At 37.5% G+C, this 26584-nt stretch overlaps 1 protein-coding gene across 3 annotated transcripts in view; it reads left to right on the forward strand.

Annotated features, from left to right (window-relative positions):
* The window catches only part of ift88 (intraflagellar transport 88), a 47776-nt gene that overhangs the window by 10607 nt on the left and 10585 nt on the right, over positions 1–26584 (forward strand). For all 3 annotated transcript variants that reach the window (XM_003219248.4, XM_008107989.3, XM_008107988.3), the window contains 13 exons: positions 520–634; positions 1665–1896; positions 2676–2746; positions 3922–4008; positions 4715–4814; positions 12926–13012; positions 15958–16144; positions 18201–18309; positions 18664–18814; positions 20758–20873; positions 22083–22135; positions 22453–22518; positions 25868–25974. In XM_003219248.4, coding sequence (XP_003219296.1) covers positions 520–634; positions 1665–1896; positions 2676–2746; positions 3922–4008; positions 4715–4814; positions 12926–13012; positions 15958–16144; positions 18201–18309; positions 18664–18814; positions 20758–20873; positions 22083–22135; positions 22453–22518; positions 25868–25974 — 1481 coding nt within the window. The remainder of the gene's footprint in view (positions 1–519; positions 635–1664; positions 1897–2675; positions 2747–3921; positions 4009–4714; positions 4815–12925; positions 13013–15957; positions 16145–18200; positions 18310–18663; positions 18815–20757; positions 20874–22082; positions 22136–22452; positions 22519–25867; positions 25975–26584) is intronic.

Consider the following 26584-nt stretch of genomic DNA (forward strand, 5'->3'; position numbering starts at 1 on the left):
ATTCACATGGAATTTCTTTTCCTGTAGTTTGAACCCATTGATTCATGTCCTAGATTCATGTTTCTGCTGCTGTAGAGCAGCAGAAAATAAACATTTTCAGTATAGCACCCTTTCAAATATTTAAGCAGCTCTCATGTCACCTCTTAACCTTTTCTTCTCCAAGCAAAACATATCCTGTCTGGAAAAGTGTTCTGATTTAAAAAAAAAAACTGGACTATGACTTAATGCTGATAACTTGGTAATTGGTTGCTCTGTTCAAGGAATCTCATAATCACTCCAACAGATTACCCATACCTAGCTTTAAATACCAGAACACAGATTTCTTTTTCACACTTGAATCTAAGGTATTTTCAATCACCAATGGTACCATTTTTATTGTCTATACGAATTTCATTTTTATGTTCTCCAGATGCTTCTGTGTACCTATTTATATCGCATATACTCTATATATAATCCAAATAAGATTCTGTGGACTATATGGGGCCTGGGCTATATTTCATTCATTGTATTGTTTGGTAGGCATGCTGAAGGTGAACATGGCAAATATTTATTTGAAACAGAGAAACTATTCAAAAGCTATCAAATTTTACCGAATGGCTCTAGATCAGATTGCAAGTGTCCATAAAGAGATGAGGTGAGTCCCAGCAGGAACAGATTTGATATTGTTTGCTGTATTTATTTATCATGTCAGAAGCGAACCAAGTGTACAAGTTGTAATGTATTTGAAAATACAAAGTAAGTTAAAAAAAACTTGGTATTATACTAAATGTCCTTTGACCTCTGGCTGGCCACTGGTGTTTCAGTGCCTCTGGTGTTACTATAAGAAAGTCCACCATTGTATGTGTGGCAGGGCTCAAACTGCATTGTAGTACCTGGTCTGTGGTTTGCTCTTCTCCACACTTGTATGTTGTGGACTCCACTATGTAGCCCCATTTCTTAAGGTTGGCTCTGCATCTTGTGGTGCCATAGTGCAGTCTGTTCAGTGCCTTCCAAGTTGCCCAGTCTTCTGTGTGCCCAGGGGGGAATCTCTCATTTGGAGGGTTTGCTATTATAACATCTGGACTGAGGAGACCCTCTTGGTATTTCTAAGGAGATCGGTGTTAAGACCTGTATATAAATAAACCTTTAACTGATTTCACTTTACCTTGATAGAAAATAGTTCTTTATATGTTCACATATCACAACAAGATGAGGTATGTGTCTGACCTTTATATAAAAGAATATAAAGGGTGGCGCATGACCAGCTTTCTCTTTCTTTCTCCATATTACTTTCTCGTGTTCCATCACTTGGAGTATTTTTTCCCAGTGCAAGTCTGATTCTAGAACATGCAGTATTTTAATACCATTCTATTACCATCCCAAGATTATTCTCTCAGAAAAATAAGAGAAGGTAATAGAAAAAATTGAAAAGCAATCATAAAGACAATGAGTAACACAATAAAAGAGGCGTTTTTAAAACCTAGGGATAAGTGAATCATGAGAATGGAATGGCTGGGAACCCCTGAAATGATGATGACATGGGGGAAACCCCAGAGACTCAGACTGGGAACCCTGAGGGGTTTTAGTCCCATGCAGTCAAGTTCCCCACTCTTCTCTTTTTCTTAAATCTTTAACTGGGTAAATATTATGAAATACTAGTTTCTAACAGTAATTTCTTTAATCAGGATTAAAATAATGCAGAACATCGGAATTGCATTTATTAAAACTGGCCAGTATACTGATGCAATTAGCTCATTTGAGCATATTATGAGCACTTCGCCAAACTTGAAAGCAGGCTTCAATTTGATCCTTTGCTATTTTGCTACTGGAGACAGAGACCAAATGAAAAAAGCTTTCCAAAAATTAATTGCTGTTCCATTGGATATTGATGATGATGACAAGTATATTTCACAAGGGGTAAGTACAAGAAAAGATGTAGCTAAAACCTGTAAAGTAACAAAATTTAAATTACAGAGGAAGATTCAGGATATGATAATGGCAATGCAAAGGTTATTGTCATGATTCTGCAATATGTCTTTTTTTGACATCCAGAGTTTTCAAATGCAGTTTTGAAGTAGAGATTTCTGACATATTTTTAATAAGTGTTACAAAAAGAGAATACGGTTGGCTTGTTGTATCCATGGTTCCTGCATTTACAGATTCAACCCACCATAATTTGAATATTTTCAGATTTCAAAAAGCAAATCATTATTTTGCCACACATTGATGTGTAGGCATATACTCTTTTAATCTCCTGCCATTCCAGAGATCCTCAGGCTTTTTCCCACACTTGTCTGAGTTGTTCACCATTTTAAATAAGAGATTCAATTTTACTACACCATTGTACATAATGGGATGTTTTGGCATGTTACGGAGGGTCCTGGAACCAAATTCCAGCTATAGTGAGGGCCCACTGCATAGATGTAACTTCTGTGGAGGAGCAGTTTAAGAACAAATTATCTGAAAATACAAGAGACCTATTGCATCAGACAATGCAACAGTTGACCATCAAGATAACTCCAGAATAATCATAGACAGAATATGTGTGTGTGTGTTTTTCCCCCCTGTGGTCCCTGTTTTAATTTTAATGTTTTAAAAAAATAGGATATTTTATTTGTAATCTGTTCTATAGTCTAATGCATTTATAGGCCATTTCCTATTTGTATAACTTCAGTGTATTTTCTATTTTTACATAGGATGATGCTCATACAAACCTATTGATAGAGGCGATTAAAAATGATAGCTTACGGCAAATGGAACGTGAAAGGTAAAATTGAATGTCACTTGTGTTGCATAATAGCAAGGAATCTTCTGTGATCTGTGGATATATTTAAACAGTGGAATGGGGATCTGATCTACATACATAGCCAATAATCTTCATTTACCAAAATGGGACATTCGGACACAAAGAAGCCCTGGGAAAAATCTGTCTCTACAATGTATTTTTACTATTGAAATACATTTTATTCAAGACAACTGACAGGGACAAAAAAGTTAAATCCTCTGCTATTTTTTGCTAGGCATAATACAGAGATATAGAGGTAATTAGCCCTAGCTGTTGATAGGTTGGCCACATTTAAGGTAAAGAGAGAATTAGAATTCTCAGGCTAAGAAATACAAGAAGTGAATATGAAAGTTTATCTCCTGACTCTTAACAACCCTATCCACATGGGTAATCTCCTAATCATCAATATATAAGAATTTTCCGATCAGAAAAGATCCCACAATCCACTCAATACTATTTGCAGCTTGGTGGATGTTAAACAAATATTGTATTTTGTTTAGTTGTGCCCTTGTCAAGTTAAATATTCATAGGCATCCAGCTATGTTGTGCAGACAGTGTAGGCTTATTAAATTATCCACTCTGAATTCCAGTAACTTTGTTTGGCAAATAGATATTTGTTTTCCACCATCACTCACTCCATCTGTGTGTTCTGTGTTTCAATTTGAGACTTTTATTTATCTCTCACCAAAACAGATTTCCTAGTTGTGGGAATTCAGGATTTCAAAAAGCAAAAAACATTGCAGCATAGAGTACTCCTGTTTAGAGTTCTCATTAGTCAGCCATAACATTTTCATGAATTATATATTCAGTGTCTACTTTCTTTTGTTTTTCCATTTCATTTCTGTTCCTCAGACCCGTCAGTATTCCATATTAGTATATATGATGTAAATATGTCTACTCTTTATGCACCTGGCTATAGTCTACATAATGAATGTGTTTGTTTTTAATATGCCATAAAATTCTTGGTGATTCTTACTTATTTATTTCCATCATTTCTATCCCTCCCTTCTCACCCGAAGGGACTCAGGGCGGCTTACAAAACTGGATTCTTGCTAATAATATTTTGTTAGTATGTTTTCAAGGTGTTGTGGTCAGTCACTGTATTTGTGTGATATCTGTGATCATTTTCTCTGGAAAAAATGTCTTGTGTTTTTAAGGAAAGCTACAGCAGAAAAATATATCATGACGGCTGCTAAATTAATTGCTCCAGCAATTGAAACATCATTTGCAGTTGGCTATGACTGGTAGGTAGCATTTTTCAAATGAGTTGTTATTTTCATATAATTTATTCTGCAGTTGCCCCAAAGCATTTTAAAATATCACATTCAAGCTCCCTTGGATTGTGTGGGGAGAAAGGTGGGATATAAATGAAATAAATAAAGTATTTCCAAGAGTTCATATAATTTTGTAACTATCTAGTCAGATTATTTTCTCTCCATAAGTTCACAATCAGTTCCTCAAATAAAATGAGACAAGTCATATGTCACAAATTGTATACTTGGGTGTCCAAGCTCCAAACCTTGTACCCTAATTCTAGAAGTGATTCAGTAATTGCTGAGAATGTGATCCAAGAAGCCTTTAGTTCAAGTTGCTCTTGCGTTATAAACTCCCTAGTGGTTTTTGGGAAGCTGAGTCTCGGTCTGAATTTGTCTTTGAAATGAATATGATAATGGTGAGCTGTGATGTAAAGCTGTTGCAAAGGAAGCTGTGGACCGTGCCCATTTGCCAGGATAGATTCAGCTCAGCAGAGGCATATGGTATATATATATATATAGTAGAGCACTAAATGCTTAATAAAAAACTGTTGTCTCTTAGTGTTATGAGAGATAGGATTTTTTCCAGAGAGATACAGTACGTATTGGATCTTAAAACTAGGTGATAAATGCTTTCCTGACATCAGGAGGTTCACTATATAATGAAGAGTTTTGCTTTTAATTTCAATTCTTATAGGTGTGTAGACGTAGTAAAAACTTCCCAATACGTGGAATTAGCCAATGACCTGGAAATCAATAAAGCAATTACATATTTGCGGCAAAAAGATTTTAATCAGGTATGGTGTTTTCACAAAATTCTTTTTATACATTGGCAGACATTTACATGTAATAATAATACTATGTAAATGTAATAATAATACTATTTCAAGTATAAATTTTCATTAGAATATCCCTCAATGAACTGAAAGCATTCTCTATAATCACACTATAAAATGGAGAATTCAGAACATTTTGTTTCCTTCTTCCAATTTAATTGATATCAATAAAACTGAACTTTGTATTAACCTGTGATCCAGAATGTAATGGTAGGCCTAAATCAGTTGGGTTTTTATAATGATAATTTGATGATACTCTATGGTGTAACCATGGAGTAGCTCTCACTTTTATCTTTTTCTTTAAATTGATGACATTTATTTTGCTTTAATTTTTCCTTTCCTTTCTTGTACTCTCTTTCCAAATTTGTTTGCTGATGTAAGTATGATGAGGTATGTATTATATCTAAATGTATTAAAATATTAGTTTTGGACAACTTTACTGTAAAGTGGGTCATACTTAAAAGGAAAGCCAACATATTGGCATATTACTAGCAATTCATTGTCCCCACCTTTTGTTCTGAAAATTAAATTCAGTTAAAATTAGTAGATAAGGAGGTTGCTGCTTGGAAAGCAGGGAGTCTTAACTGATGTATCCCAAGATGGACAAAATCGTAGGCCAGCTGGACTTGGTCTAAAGAAAAATCCTGCACATGAAAAAGTAGAGTTTGATTGGTTGCAAACAATATTCTTTCCTGGTAGCAGCAAAAGTTCAGCAGGTTTTTGATTGGAGTCTTCATGGTCATAGTCTTTGTCGTGCCTTCTCAGTTGTAGGATTGCACCCTCAGGCTCCATATTCATTTCTGTAATTTCACTGTAGTTTCATTATTTTATTTATATTGCTGTATCTGTATGTAGTGTCTTAAATGTACATCTACTACTATTCAAGTTGCAATGTCATGCTTTATTCTGGATGCTCTTCCGTATTCTATAATGCAGAAAAATTACAGCATTTGGACATTCTTGGACAGCAATATGAGTCCCAAAGAGCTGGAAAATATGCCAAAATAATCATTTGATTGTCATTGTCATTGTGGTTTCTTAACCATAGGAATGCAACCTTAAATTCCATATGCCTTGTTGTAGCTTCACTGTGGTTGCATTATTTCAGTTACAGGCAGTCCCCGAGTTACAAACATCTGATTTATAAATGACTCACATTAAAAATGGTGCTGAAACAACAGGAAGTGAGAGAAGTCTACTCCTTGGAAGGGAAATCCACTCCTGAAAGAGTTTTCATAGGGAAAAGGTGTCTCTGCTAAAACTGTCTCACCTACCCTTGTTTCCACAACAAGCCAACATTTTCAAAATCTAATTATCATAGGGATAGAAAGAGGTGAAATCTTCTGAATAGAGGCATAGACAACAAAACAAACACCACAGAAATGTTTTTATTTATTTATTTCGTGTCAAAAGCATTGCATAATAAATAAGTTTAAAAGTGATAAAATAAAGGAATCACAAACGGCTAAATAGTCCTGGACCAAAAGCGGGCAACAGCAATCACATTGTCCATAGCTTTAAACAACTCCTCCTCTGTGCATGAGACAGGGCATTGTGGACAAGCATACATATGAGGAGTTGTTTGTTCAGCTCCACAGTCACACAAGGTGGAAGATTCCTCCAGGTAGTGCCATCTTGCCAGGTTGTCTTTTGATCTGCCCACTCCACTTCTCAGTCTATTTAGGAACTTCCAAGTTGCCCTTTCTTGGTTTGCCCCTGGAGGCAGACCCTCATGAGGGGCCATCCAGTTAGAATTGCCTGGTTTAGCTGCCCAGAGGGACACCCTTGCTGTTGCTGGGGGGACATCAAGAGGAGTGGTGGTTCTCATGAAGCCCTTCCTTGATTTGAGTCTGGTGGGAGGAGGGTGATAGTCATGCAGTGGATGGCTTTCACAATGTTCAACCTTTTTTCTCTCACAGTTAGCAGCAACTTCCCGTCGCACGTCAGGGGGGGCAGTGCCAGCTAGCTTATAGAGTTTATCAACAGGTGTAGGTTTAAGGCATCCTGTGATTATTCTGCATGTTTCATTCAGAAATGTTAACAGAAATGTTAACCCTTCCCTATGCTATCCATGTACCTGTTTCGACTGAGAAACAAATTGAACTTAAGAACAAATTTATCTTGTTTGTAACTTGGGGACTTCTTTATCTGCTTTATCTGTGTGTAGTACTCTTCATATTACACTTATAGCAAGCAATTCTTTTCTTTTCTTTTTTAGTGTTCATTCCAAAAATTCCAGAAGATAATTTTTCTGTTACTTCGAAGGGAGTAGTTATTTCTGTGTGGTGCAATGTTGATCAAAGGTCCCAGGTTAACACTCCCACCTCAAATGGTGTTATTTTCTCTGGTTGTATTTACACCATAGAATTAATACAGTTTGACAGCACTTTAACTGCTATGTTTCAGGCTTTGGAATCCTGGAAGTTGTTTGGTGAGGCACTGGCTCTTTTTGGCAGAGAAGGTTGAAGACCTTATAAAACCACAAGTCCCAGAATTCCATAGCATTGAACCATGACAGTTAAAGTGATGTTGAACTATATTAATTCTGCAGTGCAGATGCATCCTATGAGGTTCCTAAGGTCTCTCTTTGTTACTTGCATTTATTTTAGATATATTTATTGAGATAATGACTTAATGAAGGTAGTGCTGGTATTGTCAACCACAGCATCTGGATATATCTAGATCTAAATCAGGTTCATGGTTCCAACTTATGTCGATCTATTAATCATGAAACATATTTAGATGTTGACTTTTCAAATGATTGACCAGGTCTGCTCTAGTTGGCACTGACAATTTTATTGACTTGGCACTATGAGCTACATTTTTGTAAAAAAAAATACAATCTTTTATTAAGCACTACCTTGGAATCAATCAATTTTATTTTAGCAAAATTGATTTGGCTACGTACATGCAACTAAATATATCTATTGATGAACAAAAACCTGTAGTTTATAGATTACAAAACATCTAGTGCAATTTACCTGTGCATTACTAATAAATGTATACACATTGAAAACATTTTTTCTCTGAAATTAATGGACTCTGTAGATAATAATGAAATAGGGTTTCTGCTGTGACTGTAGCATGCACTTTCTAAGTGGCTTGCTGGGGAGCAATAAACATGAGCTCGTTCCAAGGGCTTTGCATATGCTCTCTTTTGCACCTCATAAATTAAGACACTAATGTACTTTGTGCTGGAAAGTACAAAACTAGTATGTATTTCACATACTTGACTCATTACTCTAAGATACATTCACTTCATAATAAGTAACTGAAATGTTGGGCTTCATAAACTTCTGGGGGGTGAGGGGTAGACAGAAACAGCCCAGTGATATGTAATCGGTTTTTTATATTACAAAAGGGATTAAGTTCAAGTTGTAAATGAAAGAAGAGGTGTAGTCTTTGGTGTGCAAAATGCAGTGGCAGCAACATATGCTGTTATGGTAAACATTTTTCAACACTGTAGGGAAATAAATCATTTACAAAACACTTATTTTACCCTAATTTATCTTTTGGTAACAATATTCTTTGAGAAAAATGCAGAGGCAGCTATATTGATGAAAAAGACTTTAAAAACTATTGTGGTAATTATACCAATTAAAAAGACAGAGCTGGACATTTTGCGATAATCTGAATTTCTTCACTAGACAAAATACTTAAAATCAGGAAAAAGGAGTGAAGATTTGAACTTTAAATCATGTTCTTTGCATGTTGCAATCTTGTCTGTAATATTGTTCAAAATGTCTGCAAATCCACAAAGTGTCCTAATACAACAAGAGTTCTATTAGAAAGTATTGCAGTTACTAGATTAAGTAAGGTAAGGAAAGTCAGGAGAACCCAAATTAGATTGCTATACATAGTGGCATGCCATTTTGGTTGCTATTCTTGTTTGTTTTTTGTATGGTCCAAACAAATACTGTATAGCATTTGTAATTGTATGTATAACATTATTATTTATTATTTGTCATATTTGTACCCCACCCTTCTCACCTCAAAGGGGACTCAGAGCGGCTTTTAAATTATTTTAAATAGGGAATGGATTAATCCTCAGAAAGTAAATTCTATTAAAATCCAATTTCTAGTGCTATTTGAGATTGGTATGTATAGCTTGATACCCATGTGATGTACTTGTTTGAGCACTGGACTATAAATGTCCATAGAAATCCACTGGCTAACCTTGGGCAATCACACTCTCTCAGCCTCAAAAGAAGACAAAGGCAAACCACTCTGAATAAATCTGGCAAAGAAAACTCTATGATGATTTTGCCTTGAGGTCATAATAAATAAGAAATAACTTAGACAGCAGACAGCATATGGTATTTAAAATTGAAATATTAATCTTAGCTTAAGAGATACTGCTGTTACAGAGATATTCTGTTAGACCCAGAATCAGTAGTCATAGAATCATAGAATCATAGAATAGTAGAGTTGGAAGAGACCTCAAGGGCCATCTAGTCCAACCCCCCGCTAAGAAGCAGGAAATCGCATTCAAAGCACCCCCGACAGATGGCCATCCAGCCTCTGCTTAAAAGCCTCCAAAGAAGGAGCCTCCACCACGGCCCGGGGGAGAGAGTTCCACTGCCGAACAGCCCTCACAGTGAGGAAGTTCTTCCTGATGTTCAGGTGGAATCTCCTTTCCTGTAGTTTGAAGCCATTGTTCCGTGTCCTAGTCTGCAGGGCAGCAGAAAATAAGCTTGCTCCCTCCTCCCTATGACTTCCCCTCACATATTTGTACATGGCTATCATGTCTCCTCTCAGCCTTCTCTTCTGCAGGCTAAACATGCCCAGCTCTTTAAGCCGCTCCTCATAGGGCTTGTTCTCCAGACCCTTAATCATTTTAGTCGCCCTCCTCTGGACGCTTTCCAGCTTGTCAGCATCTCCCTTCATCTGCGGTGCCCAAAACTGGACACAGTATTCCAGGTGTGGTCTGACCAAGGCAGAATAGAGGGGGAGCATGACTTCCCTGGATCTAGACGTTATTCCCCTATTGATGCAGGCCAAAATCCCATTGGCTTTTTTAGCTGCCGCATCACATTGTAGGCTCATGTTTAACTTGTTGTCCACGAGGACTCCAAGATCTTTTTCGCACACACTGCTGTCAAGCCAGGCGTCCCCCATTCTGTATCTTTGATTTCCATTTTTTCTGCCGAAGTGAAGTATCTTGCATTTGTCCCTGTTGAACTTCATTTTGTTAGTTTCGGCCCATCTCTCTAGTCTGTCAAGATCGTTTTGAATTCTGCTCCTGTCTTCTGGAGTGTTAGCTATCCCTCCGAGTTTGGTGTCATCTGCAAACTTGATGATCGTGCCTTCTAACCCTTCGTCTAAGTCGTTAATAAAGATGTTGAACAGAACCGGGCCCAGGACGGAGCCCTGCGGCACTCCACTTGCCACTTCTTTCCATGATGAAGACGACGCATTGGTGAGCACCCTTTGGGTTCGTTCGCTTAGCCAATTACAGATCCACCTAACCGTAGTTTTGTCTAGCCCACATTTTACTAGTTTGTTTGCCAGAAGGTCGTGGGGGACTTTGTCGAAGGCCTTACTGAAATCCAGGTAGGCTACATCCACGGCATTCCCTGTATCGACCCAACTCGTAACTCTATCGAAAAAAGAGATCAGATTAGTCTGGCATGACTTGTTTTTGGTAAATCCGTGTTGACTATTAGCAATGACCGCATTTGTTTCTAAGTGTTTGCAGACCACTCCCTTAATGATCTTTTCCAGAATTTTGCCTGGTATCGATGTGAGGCTGACCGGACGGTAATTGTTTGGGTTGTTCTTTTTTCCCTTCTTGAAGATAGGGACCACATTCGCCCTCCTCCAATCTGCTGGGACTTCTCCTGTTCTCCAAGAACTCTCGAAGATGATTGCCAGTGGTTCTGAAATAACTTCCGCTAGTTCCTTCAATACTCTTGGATGTAGCTGATCTGGCCCTGGGGACTTGAATTCGTTTAGAGTGGCCAGGTGTTCCTGGACAACTTGTTTCCCTATTTGGGGTTGGATTTCCCCCAATCCTTCGTCCATTCCATGTTGCTGAGGTTGAAGATGGCTTTCTTTTTGTGAGAAGACCGAGGCAAAGAAGGCATTAAGCAGTTCTGCCTTTTCCCTATCCCCTGTCACCATCACCCCATCTACTCCTTGCAGTGGCCCTATCGCCTCCTTTTTCTTCCTTTTTCTACCAACATAAGCAAAAAAACCTTTTTTGTTGTTTTTTATGTCCCTGGCAAGCCTGAGCTCATTTTGCGCTTTAGCCTTGCGAACCTTTTCCCTACAGGAGTTGGCTATACGTTTGAATTCTTCTTTGGTGATTTCTCCCCTTTTCCACTTCTTGTGCATGTCACTTTTGAGCTTTAGCTCAGTTAGAAGTTCTTTGGACATCCATTCTGGCTTCTTTGCACTTGTCTTATTTTTCTTCTTTGTTGGCACTGTTTGCATTTGCGCCTTGAGTATTTCACTTTTGAAAAACTCCCATCCATCCTTAACTCCCTTGTTTTTTAATATCGGCGTCCATGGAATGCCGCTCAGTAATTCCTTCATTTTTTGGAAGTCAGCTCTCTTAAAGTCCAGAATCCGTGTTTGACTTGTCTTAGTTTCAGCATTCCTTTGTATTGCAAACTGCAGGAGCACATGGTCACTTGCCCCTAAGGATCCAACCACTTCAACTGTATTGATCAGGTCTTCCACATTTGTTAAGATTAGATCAAGAGTTGCTGATCCCCTTGTTGCCTCTTCTACCTTCTGGACCATAAAATTATCTGCTGTTTGGTCAGCTGTTGACAGAAGGCTTCATCAAGTCCTTCATCCTGACTCGGAGGTCTGTAGTAGACACCCACGACAAGATCTTTTTGAGTCCCGGTTCCCTTGATTCTTATCCAGATGCTTTCAAGCTGGTTTCCCGGATTACAGTCTTGCATTTCTTCTGCAACGTAACTGTTTTTGACATATAAAGCTACTCCCCCTCCTCTCCCCTTTGTTCTATTTCTGTGAAAGAGGTTATAGCCCTCAATGGTTAAATTCCAGTGATGGGAGTCATCCCACCAGGTTTCAGTGATGCCTATGACATCGTATGTGTGGTGCTGTGCTAGGAGTTGGAGTTCGTCTTGCTTATTTCCCATGCTCTGAGCATTAGTGTAAAGACATGTAAGCCCCTGTGACCTCCCCTCGAACTGTTTATTTGGGATTATTGTGCTCTCTGTACTTGGTCCTTGCTGTGTTTGTGCAGCCCTCCGTTTAGCCTTACGGCGGTTCCCTGTGGTCGTGGGTAATATAGTGTTCGCCAGGCTGTTGTTCCCCTCCCCCAGTGGATTTAGTTTAAAGTGCGCCTGATGAGGTTTGTGAGTCTGTGTGCAAAAAGATGTTTTCCTACTTGTGTGAGATGCACCCCATCGCTTGCCAGTAGTCCATCCTCTTGGAAGAGTAGACCATGGTCAAGGAAGCCAAAATGCTCCTCTTGACACCATTTTCTGAGCCAGTTATTGACCTGTACTATTTTTCCGGCCCTTGTAGAGCCATGTCCTACAACGGGGAGGAGGGATGAAAACAGAACAGAAACAAAACAGAAAACATCACAAAACAGAAAATAGGAGTAGTGTTCCTGTAGAATTAGAAGCAACTGTTGTAAAGTGACAGTAATATTTGGAAATGCACACATCTTTAGAATAATTTCAGTTCTGTCTATATGCCAAGGAGGTGTTCGCACCAATTTTTATATTTGTTCATCATGACTTGCCATAGGAAATTGTCAGTCTTATGCAGGTTTACTCAGACTTGTTTTGCCCTTTTGCCCACAGAACTGCTAGGGAGAGCTATGACTCTTTGTCCCAGAGAACATTTACTTTGAAGAAAGTTCCTTTCACTTCACTGGCAAATAGTATGATCTGAATGGTTATGCTGAAATACCTGTTTCATATGTTGCTGTTAAATAATGCAGTATTGTGAATTGACACTGCACTGACTGAACAGTCACAATATCCTGAACTAAGAATTTATTTTACATGGTTTCCTACAACAAAAGTTCAGCAACCCCTGTCTAAATGGTTTTTCAATATGAATACTTTCTTACTTACTTCTAGGCTGTGGAGACATTAAAGATGTTTGAGAAAAAAGACAGCAGAGTTAAAAGTGCAGCTGCAACAAATCTTTCCTTTCTTTATTTCTTGGTAAGTGACTTCTTGGGATGGTACTCATTAACTTAAGTCTGAGGGTATTCAGCCTCAGTAGATGTTTCTATTTGGTTTGTCTTAAAATATAATGAATAGTATTTTGGGAAGACACCTATGAAATAAATTTCACAGTTAAACATCAGATTCCATTTTTATTTTTTGAAATTTCCTAATATAAGGAAAGGATTTAGTAACTTGATCTTCTGATACTAAAGTGAACAAGATAAAATTTCAGAAGCTCTGTATGTCTATACCAGTAATGTACAAAGAACAGTGAATTCATTGCTACTTTTCTGTTCCACTGATTTGTTGTGGTAACTGACTTCACTGAATTCTTGTAAGCAGCATCATCGTAAAATGCCAGATATGATGATGGATAAAGTAGAGTGTTTCAATCATACCCCCACCCCAAAGGCTGAAATTCATTCTGACAATAGAATAAGAATATTCTATCAATAAATCTAACAATATCTAACAATAAATCATCAGTGTTAGACGAAGGAGAAAGGAACACTGTTGTGAGTTCAGTATCTTTACTTCCTTTCTGTACCCTATCCTCCATATAAGAAATGATAATACGAATGATGAGTCGCATCTTAGATTTCTGTGTTATTCAAGAGTATCACTGAGAAGCATAGATTATTAATTTGGAGCCAAACAACCTGATACTTTTATCTATATTGTTTGGATAAATTTGGAAATTGCCTTAGTATCAAGATCCTTGAGCATAAAGAGAAGACCCATACTAATCATCATTCTCATTCTCATATAGATATTTGTAACTTTAGAGGGAAATACTTGTGATACCATTTTTAAACATCATTTATTATTCTTAGCCTTGGGAAAGCTTCACATATGTCCTTCAAATAGCTGGGGAAAATTCTTCTGTGATTCTTTGATGTGGTTACTTTTTCTGACATTCCTTTTTCTGCTCAATTTGCAAGTATTAACATCCCAAAGGAGCACATCCATTATATTTCTAAGAGCCAAACTAAATAATTTGTGGAAGAACTGTAACACAGTTGTTTTTTTCTTTTAAAACCAATGGCCGTAAAGAGACTGATTTGGACTAGACCTGGGGTATTTTCCCAGCATTTTAAATACGTTTCCATAGTCAGATCCCCTTCACATCAATTATGAGATATAAGCTATAGAGTACAGGATGGGGGTACTGTACTGTAACAGCCATTCCTTCTGGCCGGTTTGAACATTTACCAAAAAACAAGTCTCTCTAAGTCACAACTTGGCAAAGTGAAGCTCACAGGCTGCACCCAGGACCCTGGGGACTAGCATATTTGTTTTCAAAATGTTTTTCAAAAACAGGTTTCTTTTTTGTGGTCTTTTAATTACTCAATTGGGTATTCTGCAAACTTGCAGAGCACTGTTCAGAACCTTCTAGAATCACTAGGCAGAAAAGTTTTGGCGGTTGCCCTGTCCACTATCCTGAGTTGCCACCAAAATCCCTCAGTTCCCTTAATCTGCGCTGTAGCTGGGTTCAGGAACCTTTGCTCTTTGAACTCGTTAGTCTTCAGACTCTACTAATGGAAAAATTCTTTAATTTGCTCTTCTGTTCAGTAAAAGAGAGTCTTCCAGTTTGCTCTTCATGAGATTCCCATGTTTGCTCGCACTCTCATGCTAGTGAATACAGGGTTTATGGCCTAGTGCTAATGATTGGAAAAATATTTATGAAAAAATTCAGGAAATGCTAAATATAAGAATCCAAATAAAACCAGAATACTTCCTCTTAGGCATCACTGATTTTGAAGTTGAAAGAAATAAAGAAATTCTATCTAATTACCTGGTAACGGCTGCAAGAATAATGTATGCAAAGACCTGGAAACTTAAAGAAATACCCTCAACAAATGAATGGCTACTAAAAATATTAGACATTATAAGTATGGACAATCTAACTCAACAATTGAAAAACAATCGGGGAGTCCCAAAACAACCTACAGACTGGACAATAGTTAAATATTACATGAAACAATAAAAAATGAAAATGATACTATAGACAATAAAAAAGACATATAGAAAATAGTCTTGTACATAGAGTAAAAATGGATGGGATGTATGAAAAGAAGAACCAAAAACAAATGATCATTTGTAAATCTCGGAGAAAGAGAATGAAAGTCAACAGATTGCCGTACAGACCACCCCCCTATTATCCTTGCACAACCCCAACCCCGTAACAGAACCACTACCCTAACCTTCTCTTCCCTTCCCTTTATTTTCTCCCTTTTTATTGTTTCAATGGAAATTTTCAATAAAACATTATTTTTAAAAAGTGCAAACAGTGTGGTGGGAAGCTCCCTGACATGGATGGGCACTCCTTTAAGTGCCTCCTTTGCCTGGGCAAGGGGCATGTTGTTCCGTCCTGCACCCGCTGCCAGGCTTCACCCTCCAGGTGAGGGAAAATCCTCTCTTTGCCAACAAGCCTTATTGCCTTCTTCCTCAGTTTTGGCTTCTATTGCGAAATGCTCTGAGAAGCCTATTCCTCCTTCAACTTATGTGAAGGAGGAATAGGAAACATTCAGCTGAAGAAGCCACTGCTTCCTGCTCTGAAAAGATGAAGTCTAAAGAGCCTACTTTATCGCCTGAAAAAAACCCTAACTTTGGAGAAGGCTTACGAAGCCAAGGAGGCCGGAAAGAAAAAGGTCAAAAAGCTGGCCGAGAGGCATGATCCTCGAGAATCCCAAGAGCGAACCCGCTCTGATTGCTGAACCTCCAATGCCAAAATTGGCATCCATGGAGTTCTCTCCTCTGGTTCTGCCTGTAGAAGTTATGCCTGAAACCACCAAACCGCACTCTGATGTAGAGGAGTTGGGTCTCTCTACTGCAGTTGACGAGGTGCCCCCTGTGACTTGTATTTGTTCTTGTATTTATTTTGAGATAGCCTGTCTCTCAACTTCTTACCGGTAGTAAACTGTTTGTGTTTATTTTAGGAAAATGAAGTTACCCAGGCCAGCACTTATTCAGATTTAGCTGTAAATACTGATAGATACAACCCAGCTGCTCTCACAAATAAAGGAAATACCATTTTTGTAAATGGAGACTATGAGAAGGCAGCAGAGTTTTATAAAGAAGCTCTAAGGAATGATTCGTCTTGCACTGAAGCACTTTATAATATTGGTAAGTCAAAAGTACTTGTGCTGTAGTCTGATATAGGAGTCTTAGAGAGATGGGAGAAATAGCTAGGGCAGTATGTACTCAAGATTGATAGTGCAGCTAACTAGAGTTCACTGAAGAAGTCCATAACAACCCTTACCGTCTTCCAGAAGCAATTAAAAACATGGCTGTTCTGTTGTGCTTTTGAGTAAACAAGTCTGTTATAACCTGGTCCATATCTACACTGAAACTTGCTCTACTTACTTTTTAGTTTGATTCCCGTTCAGATTTATCTTCCCTACCTGTTGTATCTATTTGATGTATTTGCTATTTGTAATAGACACTCCCTAAATCAGTTTTGATTATCTCCCAGATGTTATCCTATATTGGACCTTTAATGCCTGGATGATTGTTTAACATTTTCACTATGTCGATTTTAACTATGGCTTGTTTAAATTGTTTTTAAATTGTGTTGTCTGATGTCTAAATTGTTATTTTATGATTTTATGTGATTATATAGGGCTTGTTCCCCGTGTGAACCACCCCGAGTCCCCTGCTGGGAAGATGGAGGCAGCATACAAATTTTTTATTATTATTATTATTATTTATTATTATAACAATGAATGACAACAATTTAGTGATAATCCAAAATATATGAGTTACCTATAAAATATCTAAAACCAAATAAATGAACAAAATAAAATCAGTGCTTTCCCAGTTATCTCATTATATGACAAAAGATTGGGTTGGAAATATCTACACAAGATAAGTGCTGACATGAATATTGGCAATAGCTCCTTAAAAATCTTACCTACATTCTGTGGACAGTTAGCAGAGCACACACTGGCCAACACTCATTTTGGTGTCTAAAATGTTAGACCTGTTTCTGGGTATATTTGACCTACTGATTCCAAAAATGGCACCAGTTCCCCCCCTATTAGCGTACTACCCCCCTGCTAAGCCAGCTCCACAGGCTGCCGATATGCTACCAAGCCCAATTCAAAGTTCTGGTTTTGACCTATAAAGCCCTAAACGGTTCTGGCCCAGTCTACTTGTCCAAACGTATCTCTTCCTACAAGCCAGCAAGATCCTTAAGATCATCTGGAGAGGCCCTGCTCTCGGTCCCGCCTGCCTCGCAAGCGCGACTGGTGGAACAAGGGACAGGGCCTTCTCGGTGGTGGCTCCCCAGCTGTGGAACACCCTCCCCAGAGATATTAGACAAGTTCCAACTCTTTTGGGCTTTAGAAGAGCCCTAAAAACATAGCTATGTGCCCAGGCTTTTAACGAATAAACGATAAAGACTGACTTAGGGATAAAGCACGAGGTTTTCGGACGAACGGATCTGAGCATACGTATTTTTAAAATTTATATACTGTAATTTTATACTGTATTTAATAGTTTTTAACTGATTTTATGTATTGTTGATTGATTTTGTATAGGCACCTAATTGTGCCAGTGTTGTAAGCCGCCCTGAGTCCCTTCGAGTGAGAAGGGCGGGATATAAATATTGGAAATAAATAAATAAATAAATCTTAGTTCTAGTTTTTGAGATACAGAACATATGTTATCTACCAGCTGCTCTCCCACAGAAAATCATCACCATATCTAAGAAACTAGAGTTGATTCGATCTTTCCAATCCATTTTTCTGAATAGGAGCCCTAAATAACCCTAGAAACAGGCCTAAAAACCAAGACACTGGGTTGTGTATTTTAATATTCCGTTCAAGGCTAACAAATAGGCAGGCTAATAATGGCATTAGTGAATGTTGACAGTTTAAAGATAGCAGGGAAAAACAATACTTTGTTCTGATCCTCATTTTATGCTTCATTTATAACCACAGAAGCCAATAGGATTGTTGCCTGACACAGTATGTCCAGGCAACGGAACATCTGCATAAGATGCGAACCTCTTAACTTCTTATGCCCTCATCAGTTTATTGTAATATTTGGTACAAGGGAATGAACGATCTGAAAAATAATTCCTACTTTGGGAGTGATTATGTTTCTTTTCCCATATTAAGTGTGCTCCTCTATCATGAAAATGTGTTGAAACTTCTTGTTTCGTTTACCTTTCTTGTAGGTTTAACATTAAAAAAACTGAACAGATTAGATGAAGCATTGGATTCTTTTCTGAAGCTACACGCTATCCTTCGAAATAGCGCCCAGGTTCTTTTCCAGATAGCAAGCATGTATCTTTTCAAGAAATAGAGTCAAACATTTCAGATATTGATTTTTTTATATATACAATATGATTCGATATCCATGGTTTCACTTATGCTCCAAAAAATTCCCTTTCAGGAGTGTTTTGGGGGCTTCTTTTGGTCTTCTAGTTCAATTCTATAGGATGATTTCATCCAAAGTATAATAAGAAAAGAACATTCACCATTATCCACAGTTTTAGTTATATCTATAGGGAATCTCAGAGCATATCCCCTGTGGACATGGGAATTATATTGTATCTCAGTTGTAGCTGATGTAAATATTTCATTGGAATTTGTGTGTGTCAAAATTACACTTAGATTTCTTAGCTGAACATAATGCAGATATGAATTAATGGAGGATCCAAATCAGGCAATTGAGTGGCTTATGCAGCTCATCAGTGTTGTTCCAACAGACTCACATGCATTGGCAAAGCTTGGGGAACTCTATGATAATGAAGGCGATAAGTCACAAGCTTTTCAATATTATTTTGAGGTATGTGTTTTTTCAGATTATAATTCTATAGGTACAAAATACTGTCAGTATTTTAATAAATCAGGGATAAAAAGGTTGGATAAGATAAAAACTTCATCAGGAAATAGATGCAGAAATGTTGAGTTTACTTTACTGCAGATGGTATAAAGGTTACATTTCTTGTGAAAGTGATGTATGATGCCTTATATGTAATGTAATGCAATGTTCCTAGACATTGAAAGACTATATATATAGTGTCCTTGCACACAGGCAGTGTGGCAAAACATTGAGAGGGAATTTGAGGTAGCTTATTTTAGGAGAAGGTTAAATAAACACATCCATTGCATTTGTTATTTGATTTTAATAATCATACTTGCAACTTCCCATTTATTCTAAATTTGTTATTTTAAAGTTTGTCCAGCTGCTTCAGAACGTGGAGTGTGATCAGCTCCACCCCCATGAAACACTTTCTAAATTCAGTAGAACAGAATCCAATTGTTATATCATAGTATTTCATTCAACAAGGAATAGCACCTTGTGTCCACACAACCTTCCTAACTTTCTTAAACACCAAATACAGAGTTTAGATGTTTATTTTTAGTGTGCAGAAGAGATGCCCCTTTAAAAGAAATTACTAACCTATATAGATGGCTTGTGTTTTGCTTTTTTGAAACAGTACTGAAAGATAGAAACTTGTACAATTTAAACAGAAGTCCCAAAACAAACAATTTCTAAATCCCAGCATGGTTTGAGCAATACCCAGCATTGCATTACAAGCCCTTGAAAAATAGAGAACATTCATATGACAGGTTACACATATGAAGCAGACAGGTCTGTGCCATTATAAATATTGATATGACAGAATGTGTGTGTGTGTGTGTGTGAGAGAGAGAGAGAGAGAGAGAGATTCTGTCATATCAATATTTATGATCTATCCATATAAATGAAGATGCTCGTGAGTAATCTGTGAATGCTCATATACAGTAGTGCAGTTAAGTGGTGTCCCTTATATAAAATAGCAAAATCAAGGCTTGCTTTTTGGATTAAAAAAAAATTCAAACTCTGGACAGTAGAATCCACATGTGGAGAATCTGTCGATACAACATGTATCAACTTTGCAATATACAAATGGTATTTTCCCAGTGAAAGCAAATTATATAAAATATATCTTTTTGTTCCCTGTTTTTAGTTATAGCACCACTGGAGACCTTGAAACTTCTAATTAATGTTGTTCTTTACCATACAGTGGCTATTTAGTTACTATTCTATTCCGTTCTTGCTTTGGTAGTTGTCTACAGCTATGTTTTTTTGTTTATTTGAACAGGAAAGCAGTGGTTGAGGTGGCACAGTCCTTGCTTTTTTAGCATAAATGGAATGATTTGGTATTTTTACTTTTAGGGCTGACGTTCTAATCATACTTACTAGGAAATAAGCCCTAATATACACCATGAGATTTCTGTTTGAGTAAACATAGGATTATGTGTGAATTATGCTTTAGCTTTGGTTATTTAAAAAAAATCTAAACTAAACAACATAGTTCTAAATTCATGTCATTTTCCCCTTTCCAAGTACACTTCTTTTAATAGAGGAGCAGGAAACTTATCCTACAAATGAACTTCAAAATACAAAATATTTTGAGAAAATTAATTTTTCAAGAAAATTAATCTATTTTGTGGTGTTTACTTTGTTTTGTAAAACTGAAATGTTTTGGGGTGAAAAGACACCTGGAAAATATGACACTCCATTCAGCAAAGTCTTCTAAAACGTTTTCTGTTGAGGGCAAAACATGACACATTCTCTTTAGGCATTAGTTGGGGTATTAGCACACTGCTCTCATTCATGTATTACATATTTTCAGCATCTGGAGAATTAAACACATACATGAGTAAGATATTCCAGAAGCAAAATAAAGATCTTGTTTATCACTAATGCTGTGTTTTCTTTCACCTTCTTTATTTTGTCAGTCCTATCGGTATTTCCCTTCAAACATTGAGGTCATTGAATGGCTTGGAGCCTATTACATTGACACACAATTTTGTGAAAAAGCAATTCACTACTTTGAAAGAGCAGCACTTATTCAGTAAGTAATGGTGCATTCAAACCAGTATCAGTGGTAAGGGGACTTCAGGCACTGCAGTTATGCTACATTAAATACTTTAATGTAAAAAAACAACATGTAACAATAGAATAGTTGCTTTTTTAAATTATTTATACATTTAATTTGTTTAAATGTTGTGTTGAGCTGTCAGCTTAAGCAAAAATGCAACATTGAGTGACTCCATCTACCTAGGTGGTCTAAATAACATTCTTCAAGTAAATAGGTTATTTATCCTGAATAAAGCCTTTGGATCATTCACGTTGGCATGTTTTGCCTATTGGAAAATATATAGGACAGCTCAATGAAATTCAAAATATTCAACCAAGTTTTGGAAGTATTTTCTTCTGACTCAAAGCCTTTGGCATTTGGGATTCAGTATAGAAATCAAACACCTGAACACATATTAGACCATTTTAGTGTATTTATTGTATTTTAATATTTTTTTTACCACACTGTTACTATTTAGTTGTTTTTTTAACTTTTGCATTGCACCTTTTAAACTCAAGTGGAGTGTTAGTTGCCTTGAGTCCCCACGGGGAGAAAGGGGAGGAATAAATAAGGATAAAAATAATTATTATTATTATTTTCACATTTATGTAGTTTTCAAAGAATTGATATATCAGTTGTAACATTTTGGTCTTTTTTTAGAGGACTGGACATTTAACATTTTTGTGTAGATTGATGTATTAGTAATCCAAAATTAATAGTAGACTTTTTAAAAGAAAAAGTCTACTGATATTCAACAGATAGCACCTTATCTTAAATTTGTGGTTCGTAGCTTTTCATTCACTTTTGTCCAGTAGCAGGCATTCTGTTATTTTGTGAAAGAGTATATGCTTTTCTTAATGTCTATCTATCCGTATCTGTCTTATCTACTTCAGTTCTTAAATATGTGCTTAATTCTCTCCAGCTGAAATAGTTGAATGTCTTATTTTTCAAAAATGTTGGGATCTATCCACCATGCATATTGTATAATTTTAAATCCTGTTTTTGCCAGATTGAAAACTTGCATGGTAACTGAAATCCAATGAATAACACATTTTATCCACACATTTGAGACAAATTATTTACTTTCTCATCCAAGTAAGAATTTTTTTTTGTAAAATTCACTTCATGGTGAATATTCTTCACATGTGGGATGTATGCTGAAGGTTCGTCAGTTTTATAACACTATGATATATTTGATTGTAGACCAACTCAAGTGAAGTGGCAATTGATGGTTGCTAGTTGCTACAGAAGAAGTGGTAAGCCTCCTTTCATGGCACATATTGTCTTTAATTATCAGATAACCAGTGACTTGGTCTCCTGATTTTTTTGCTCTTTTTTTAAAAAGCACCCTTGTGAGTAGGGGATTTTTTTTCCTGTTAGTAATAATAGCTTTGGCTGGAGTGGGATGAAGGCAACATGAGGTGGGGATGGGGGGGGGGGGGGGGAATGATGTGAAGTGCTAAGCCCGGTTTTCCCCACATTACGTGGTTTTAATGTCCTCATCCCCAAAATGAAGGAATTTTTTTATGATATAGTATCTCTTACATGTATTGAATTTTTATTTGACTCACAGGTAACTACCAAAAAGCTCTTGATACCTACAAGATGATTCACAGAAAATTTCCAGATAATGCTGAATGTAAGTTTATGATGCAATTTTCATAACCTTTGTGGAAGGTTTTGACTTAGGGTCCAGCACAATATAAAATTAATGCAGTTTGACGCCACTTTAACTTCCATGGCTTAAGGCTATGGAATCGTGGGAGTTGTCATTTTACAAGGTCTTTAGCTTTCCCTGTCAAATAATGCTGAAGCATAACCAAACTACAACTCCCTGGATTCCATAGCATTGAGCCATCTCAGTTAAAGTGGTGTCAAACTACATTGATTCTCCAGTTTAGATACCCCTTAAGATCAAAAGTACGATTTGGATATGACAGTTTGCCTTACAATTTAGCAGTTCCTACAATCCAACCATTATACTTCAGTGCTATTATAATGTGCACCTTGCTTATCCACTATTGCAACCTCATTGTTTTTAATTCGATGTTTTAATACCGTGTTGTGTGGTTTTTTTTGTTTTTTTCGGTTGCTGTGTATATATTATTACTTGTTTTGTTCTCTGATGTTTCATATTTTATTTTGTATTGTTTTGTATCCGATTTTGCTGTAAGCCGCCCCGAGTCCCCTTCGGGGCAGATGGAGGCGGGATATAAATAAACTTATTATTATTATTATTATTATTATTATTATTATTATTATTATTATTATTATTATTATTATAGTAAACATTGTGTTGTCTTTTGTCCTCTGTCAGCTTTATGGTACTCAAGCTGTTTCTGCATGAGTAGGGCTTCTATATTTTAGTCAGTGGAAGGAACTGTAATTTCTCAAGAACATTCCTATTACAAGTTGAGTATTCTTTATTTAACACTAGCTTGGAGACCCGGCGGTGCCCGGGTCATTTGAGAAAGGCATTGTTTGCCTGTGTTCCAAGTGTAGCCTATATCCAATGTCAGCTGGGTTCAGTGGGTGCGGGTGAGCTCCAACTCCCATATGCAAGTCCCATCGTCCAGTGTCCATCCCCCTCCAAACAGAGCCAGTATGTAGAATAGGTCATGAGGGCTCCATGTACCATGTTTGGTCTTGATCAGTCATTTGTGTGGGTCGCGGTGCTCTCAGGAAGTGAGTGAAGGTATTGGAAGTCCCATCGTCCATGGTCCATCATCCTCCAAACTGCACCTGGGTGTAGAGTGAGTCCTGGGTGTTCTCTGTTTGAAGTTTGGTCTTGATGAGACATTGATGGGGGTGACAGTGGTCTCAGGAAGTGAATGAATATACTGCAAGTCCCATCATCCAAGGTCCAAGCTCTTTCAAATCTCACCAAGATGTAGAGTGGGCCATGGTGGCTCTATGTGCCAAGTTTGGTCTTGATCACTCATTGGTGGGGGTCACAGTAGTCCCAGGAAGTGATGAAGATATTGTAAGTCCCCTCATCCACGGTCCCTCTTCCCCCAAACTGCACCAGGATGTAAAGTGGGCTACCCTGCACCTGCGTGTCAAGTTTGATACAGTTTTGTCATTCATGGGCATCACAGTGGTTTGTGGAAGGTGAATTGGATGAATGTACTGCAAATCCCATAATCCTTGGTCCACCCTCCGTCACACTGCTGCAGCATGTGAAGTGTGTCATTTGGGATATGTGTGCCTGGTTTGGTTCAGTTGTGTGATTTGTGGCAGTTGCTGTGGTCTCAAGAAGTGAGGGAAGGTACTGCAAATTCCATCATCCTTGGTCCATCCTGCCCCAATATACATCAGGATGTAAAGGGGTCGACAGGAGTTCTGTGTGCCAAGTTTGGTCCATTTCTATCATTGGTGGGCATTGCAGTAGTCTGTGGGAGTTAAAGTGTTTGAAAGTACTGCAAATCCCATCATCTGTGGTCCATCCTCCCCCAAATGGCAGCAGGTCATAAAGTGCATCGTGGGGATGAAGTGTGCCAAGTTTGGTGCAGATCCGTCATTCCTGTTGGTCTCAGTGGCCTGGGATAGTGGCGGCCAATCAAAACGCGAGCACATATTCCGCCAGGCCAATCAAAACGCTGATACATACTCCGATTTCACTTTTATTATATATATAGATAGATGTTTGAGACCAGAAATGTTTTGGATTTTAGGTTTTTTCCAGTTTTTGAAATATTTACTTCTGCATAGTGAGATAGCTTAGAGATGGGACTTAAGTCTAAATATTTATTTAAACATAAACTTTATTTGTGTTTCATACATGCCTTATACAAATAGAATGAAGGTCATTTTATACAATATGTTTAATAATTTTGTGCATGAAACAATCAGAAAGCAAAGGTGTCAATAAACCATCAGAAAGCAAAGGTGTCAATATTTCAGCAATCCATGAAAACAATCTTAAGATTTTAAAATATTTTGAATATCAGAATTCTGGATAAGGGATGCTCAGTCTGTATTAGAATGAGTAGGATGCAATGTTGGTTCTCCTTTGCCCACAAGAAACCTCATGTAATATTTCAAGAATCGATTTCTACTTACAGATAGTGCCTTAGAGTGCAACCCCAGGCATATTTTCCCAGAAGCAAATTCTACTGTTTTCAGTGGGTCTCACATCCTCATAGCTATGTTTAGAAATGCAGATTAAATGCAAGTGACATTTGTAAGCATTCAGTGTAAGGTATGAAAAAATGTCTTTTCAAAATTTCACCATTGTTCCCAAGAGCCGTAACCAAAATGAGCTGTAACCAGATATGCGCCATTTCTGGACATTCTGTTTTTGTTTACAAAGAGTGTTAGACTCATGCCTGCTCCCAAATATTTGCTATTTTTATGCCTCTGATGAAGTTGGTTCTTAGTTCACTAAAGTGTTTTGCCATAATAAATTAATTAATCGTTAATCGTTAAAGTATCACAAGTCTTTAATTTTTACTGTAGTAAAATTGCTATGGTTATTCCTCTGAAAATGGCCATTTTATGTTAATTGATTAATTATATGGAAAATTTAAATATTGTCTGACCATTTTAAGCTCATTTGTAATTTGGTTTATCATTTATTTTACCTTTAGTTCTTCTCTTGTATCATTAGACGAGTACTCATGCTACCAGCGGGCATGATTTGTAACTATTATTGTTACCATTCAGCTTTTAGGAAAGTATTTTCTGTAGAATACCACAGCTTTCTCTGTCTTCAAATGTCTTTCCTTTTCACAGTTTAATTGCTTGAGTCTGGTGCAGAAAAATTGGCTCTCTTACAATACTGTTATCATGTCTGCTAAATTATATTGTCACTCTATAAATACATTGGTTAAAATTCCACCCTCAACAGATTGAAATCACTGGGATTAAGTGCACTTAGCTAGATACTGGATGTGGGCCACTGTTGCTAGGCAGTGTGCTAGACTTATTTGTTCAGCTGCTTTTAAGCCCATTAATGGCCATTAATATTGCAACCATTGTACTTCTAGGTTTACGTTTCTTAGTCCGACTATGCACAGACATGGGCTTAAAGGAAACCCAAGAATATGCAACTAAGCTTAAGAGAGTGGAAAAACTGAAAGAAATAAGGGAACAGGTAGGTTGGGCTGGATGATGCCCAGGTTACAGTTTGTATGGAGACTGTTTTTGACTTAAATTTTAGAGGTCCTAACTGTCATCCTGTGCCTCCCAAAGAATGGATTGTGCTGCTCTGGCAGAAGTTGTGCTAGCAGCCTTCCTTTGTTGTTGTGTGCCTTAAAATGGTTCCCAACCAGTCGTGATCTGAAAGCAAACCTATCCAGGGTTTTCTTGGCAAAATTTGTTCAGAGGAGATGCTGAGAGAGTGTCACTTGCTGCAGGTGGGTTTCTGTGGTTGAGTGGGGATTTGAACCCCCATTTCCTGGAGTCCTAGTTGAACATTCAAACCATTAGTCCACAGTCACTCTGTTCTAACTTTACTCGGTAGCAATTGGTGAAGAAAAAAAGACACAACTGATTCCGTAGCTACTCCCATTGTAGTCATAACAGAATACATTCTCAGCTTTGACAGTTGTCACAGCGTTCAGGAAAGCTAATTTTTTGTACTGCAACTCACAGATTCTCCGATTCAGCATTCCCCCGACTCCTTACGACCAGAAATTTTCCATCCCCTCTCTTCCGACTTAAATCTCAACACTGGCAAAATGTTCAGATAAAATTGACCAGGT

Source organism: Anolis carolinensis, chromosome 3, assembly GCF_035594765.1.
Source record: "Anolis carolinensis isolate JA03-04 chromosome 3, rAnoCar3.1.pri, whole genome shotgun sequence".
NCBI classification, from domain to species: domain Eukaryota; kingdom Metazoa; phylum Chordata; class Lepidosauria; order Squamata; family Dactyloidae; genus Anolis; species Anolis carolinensis.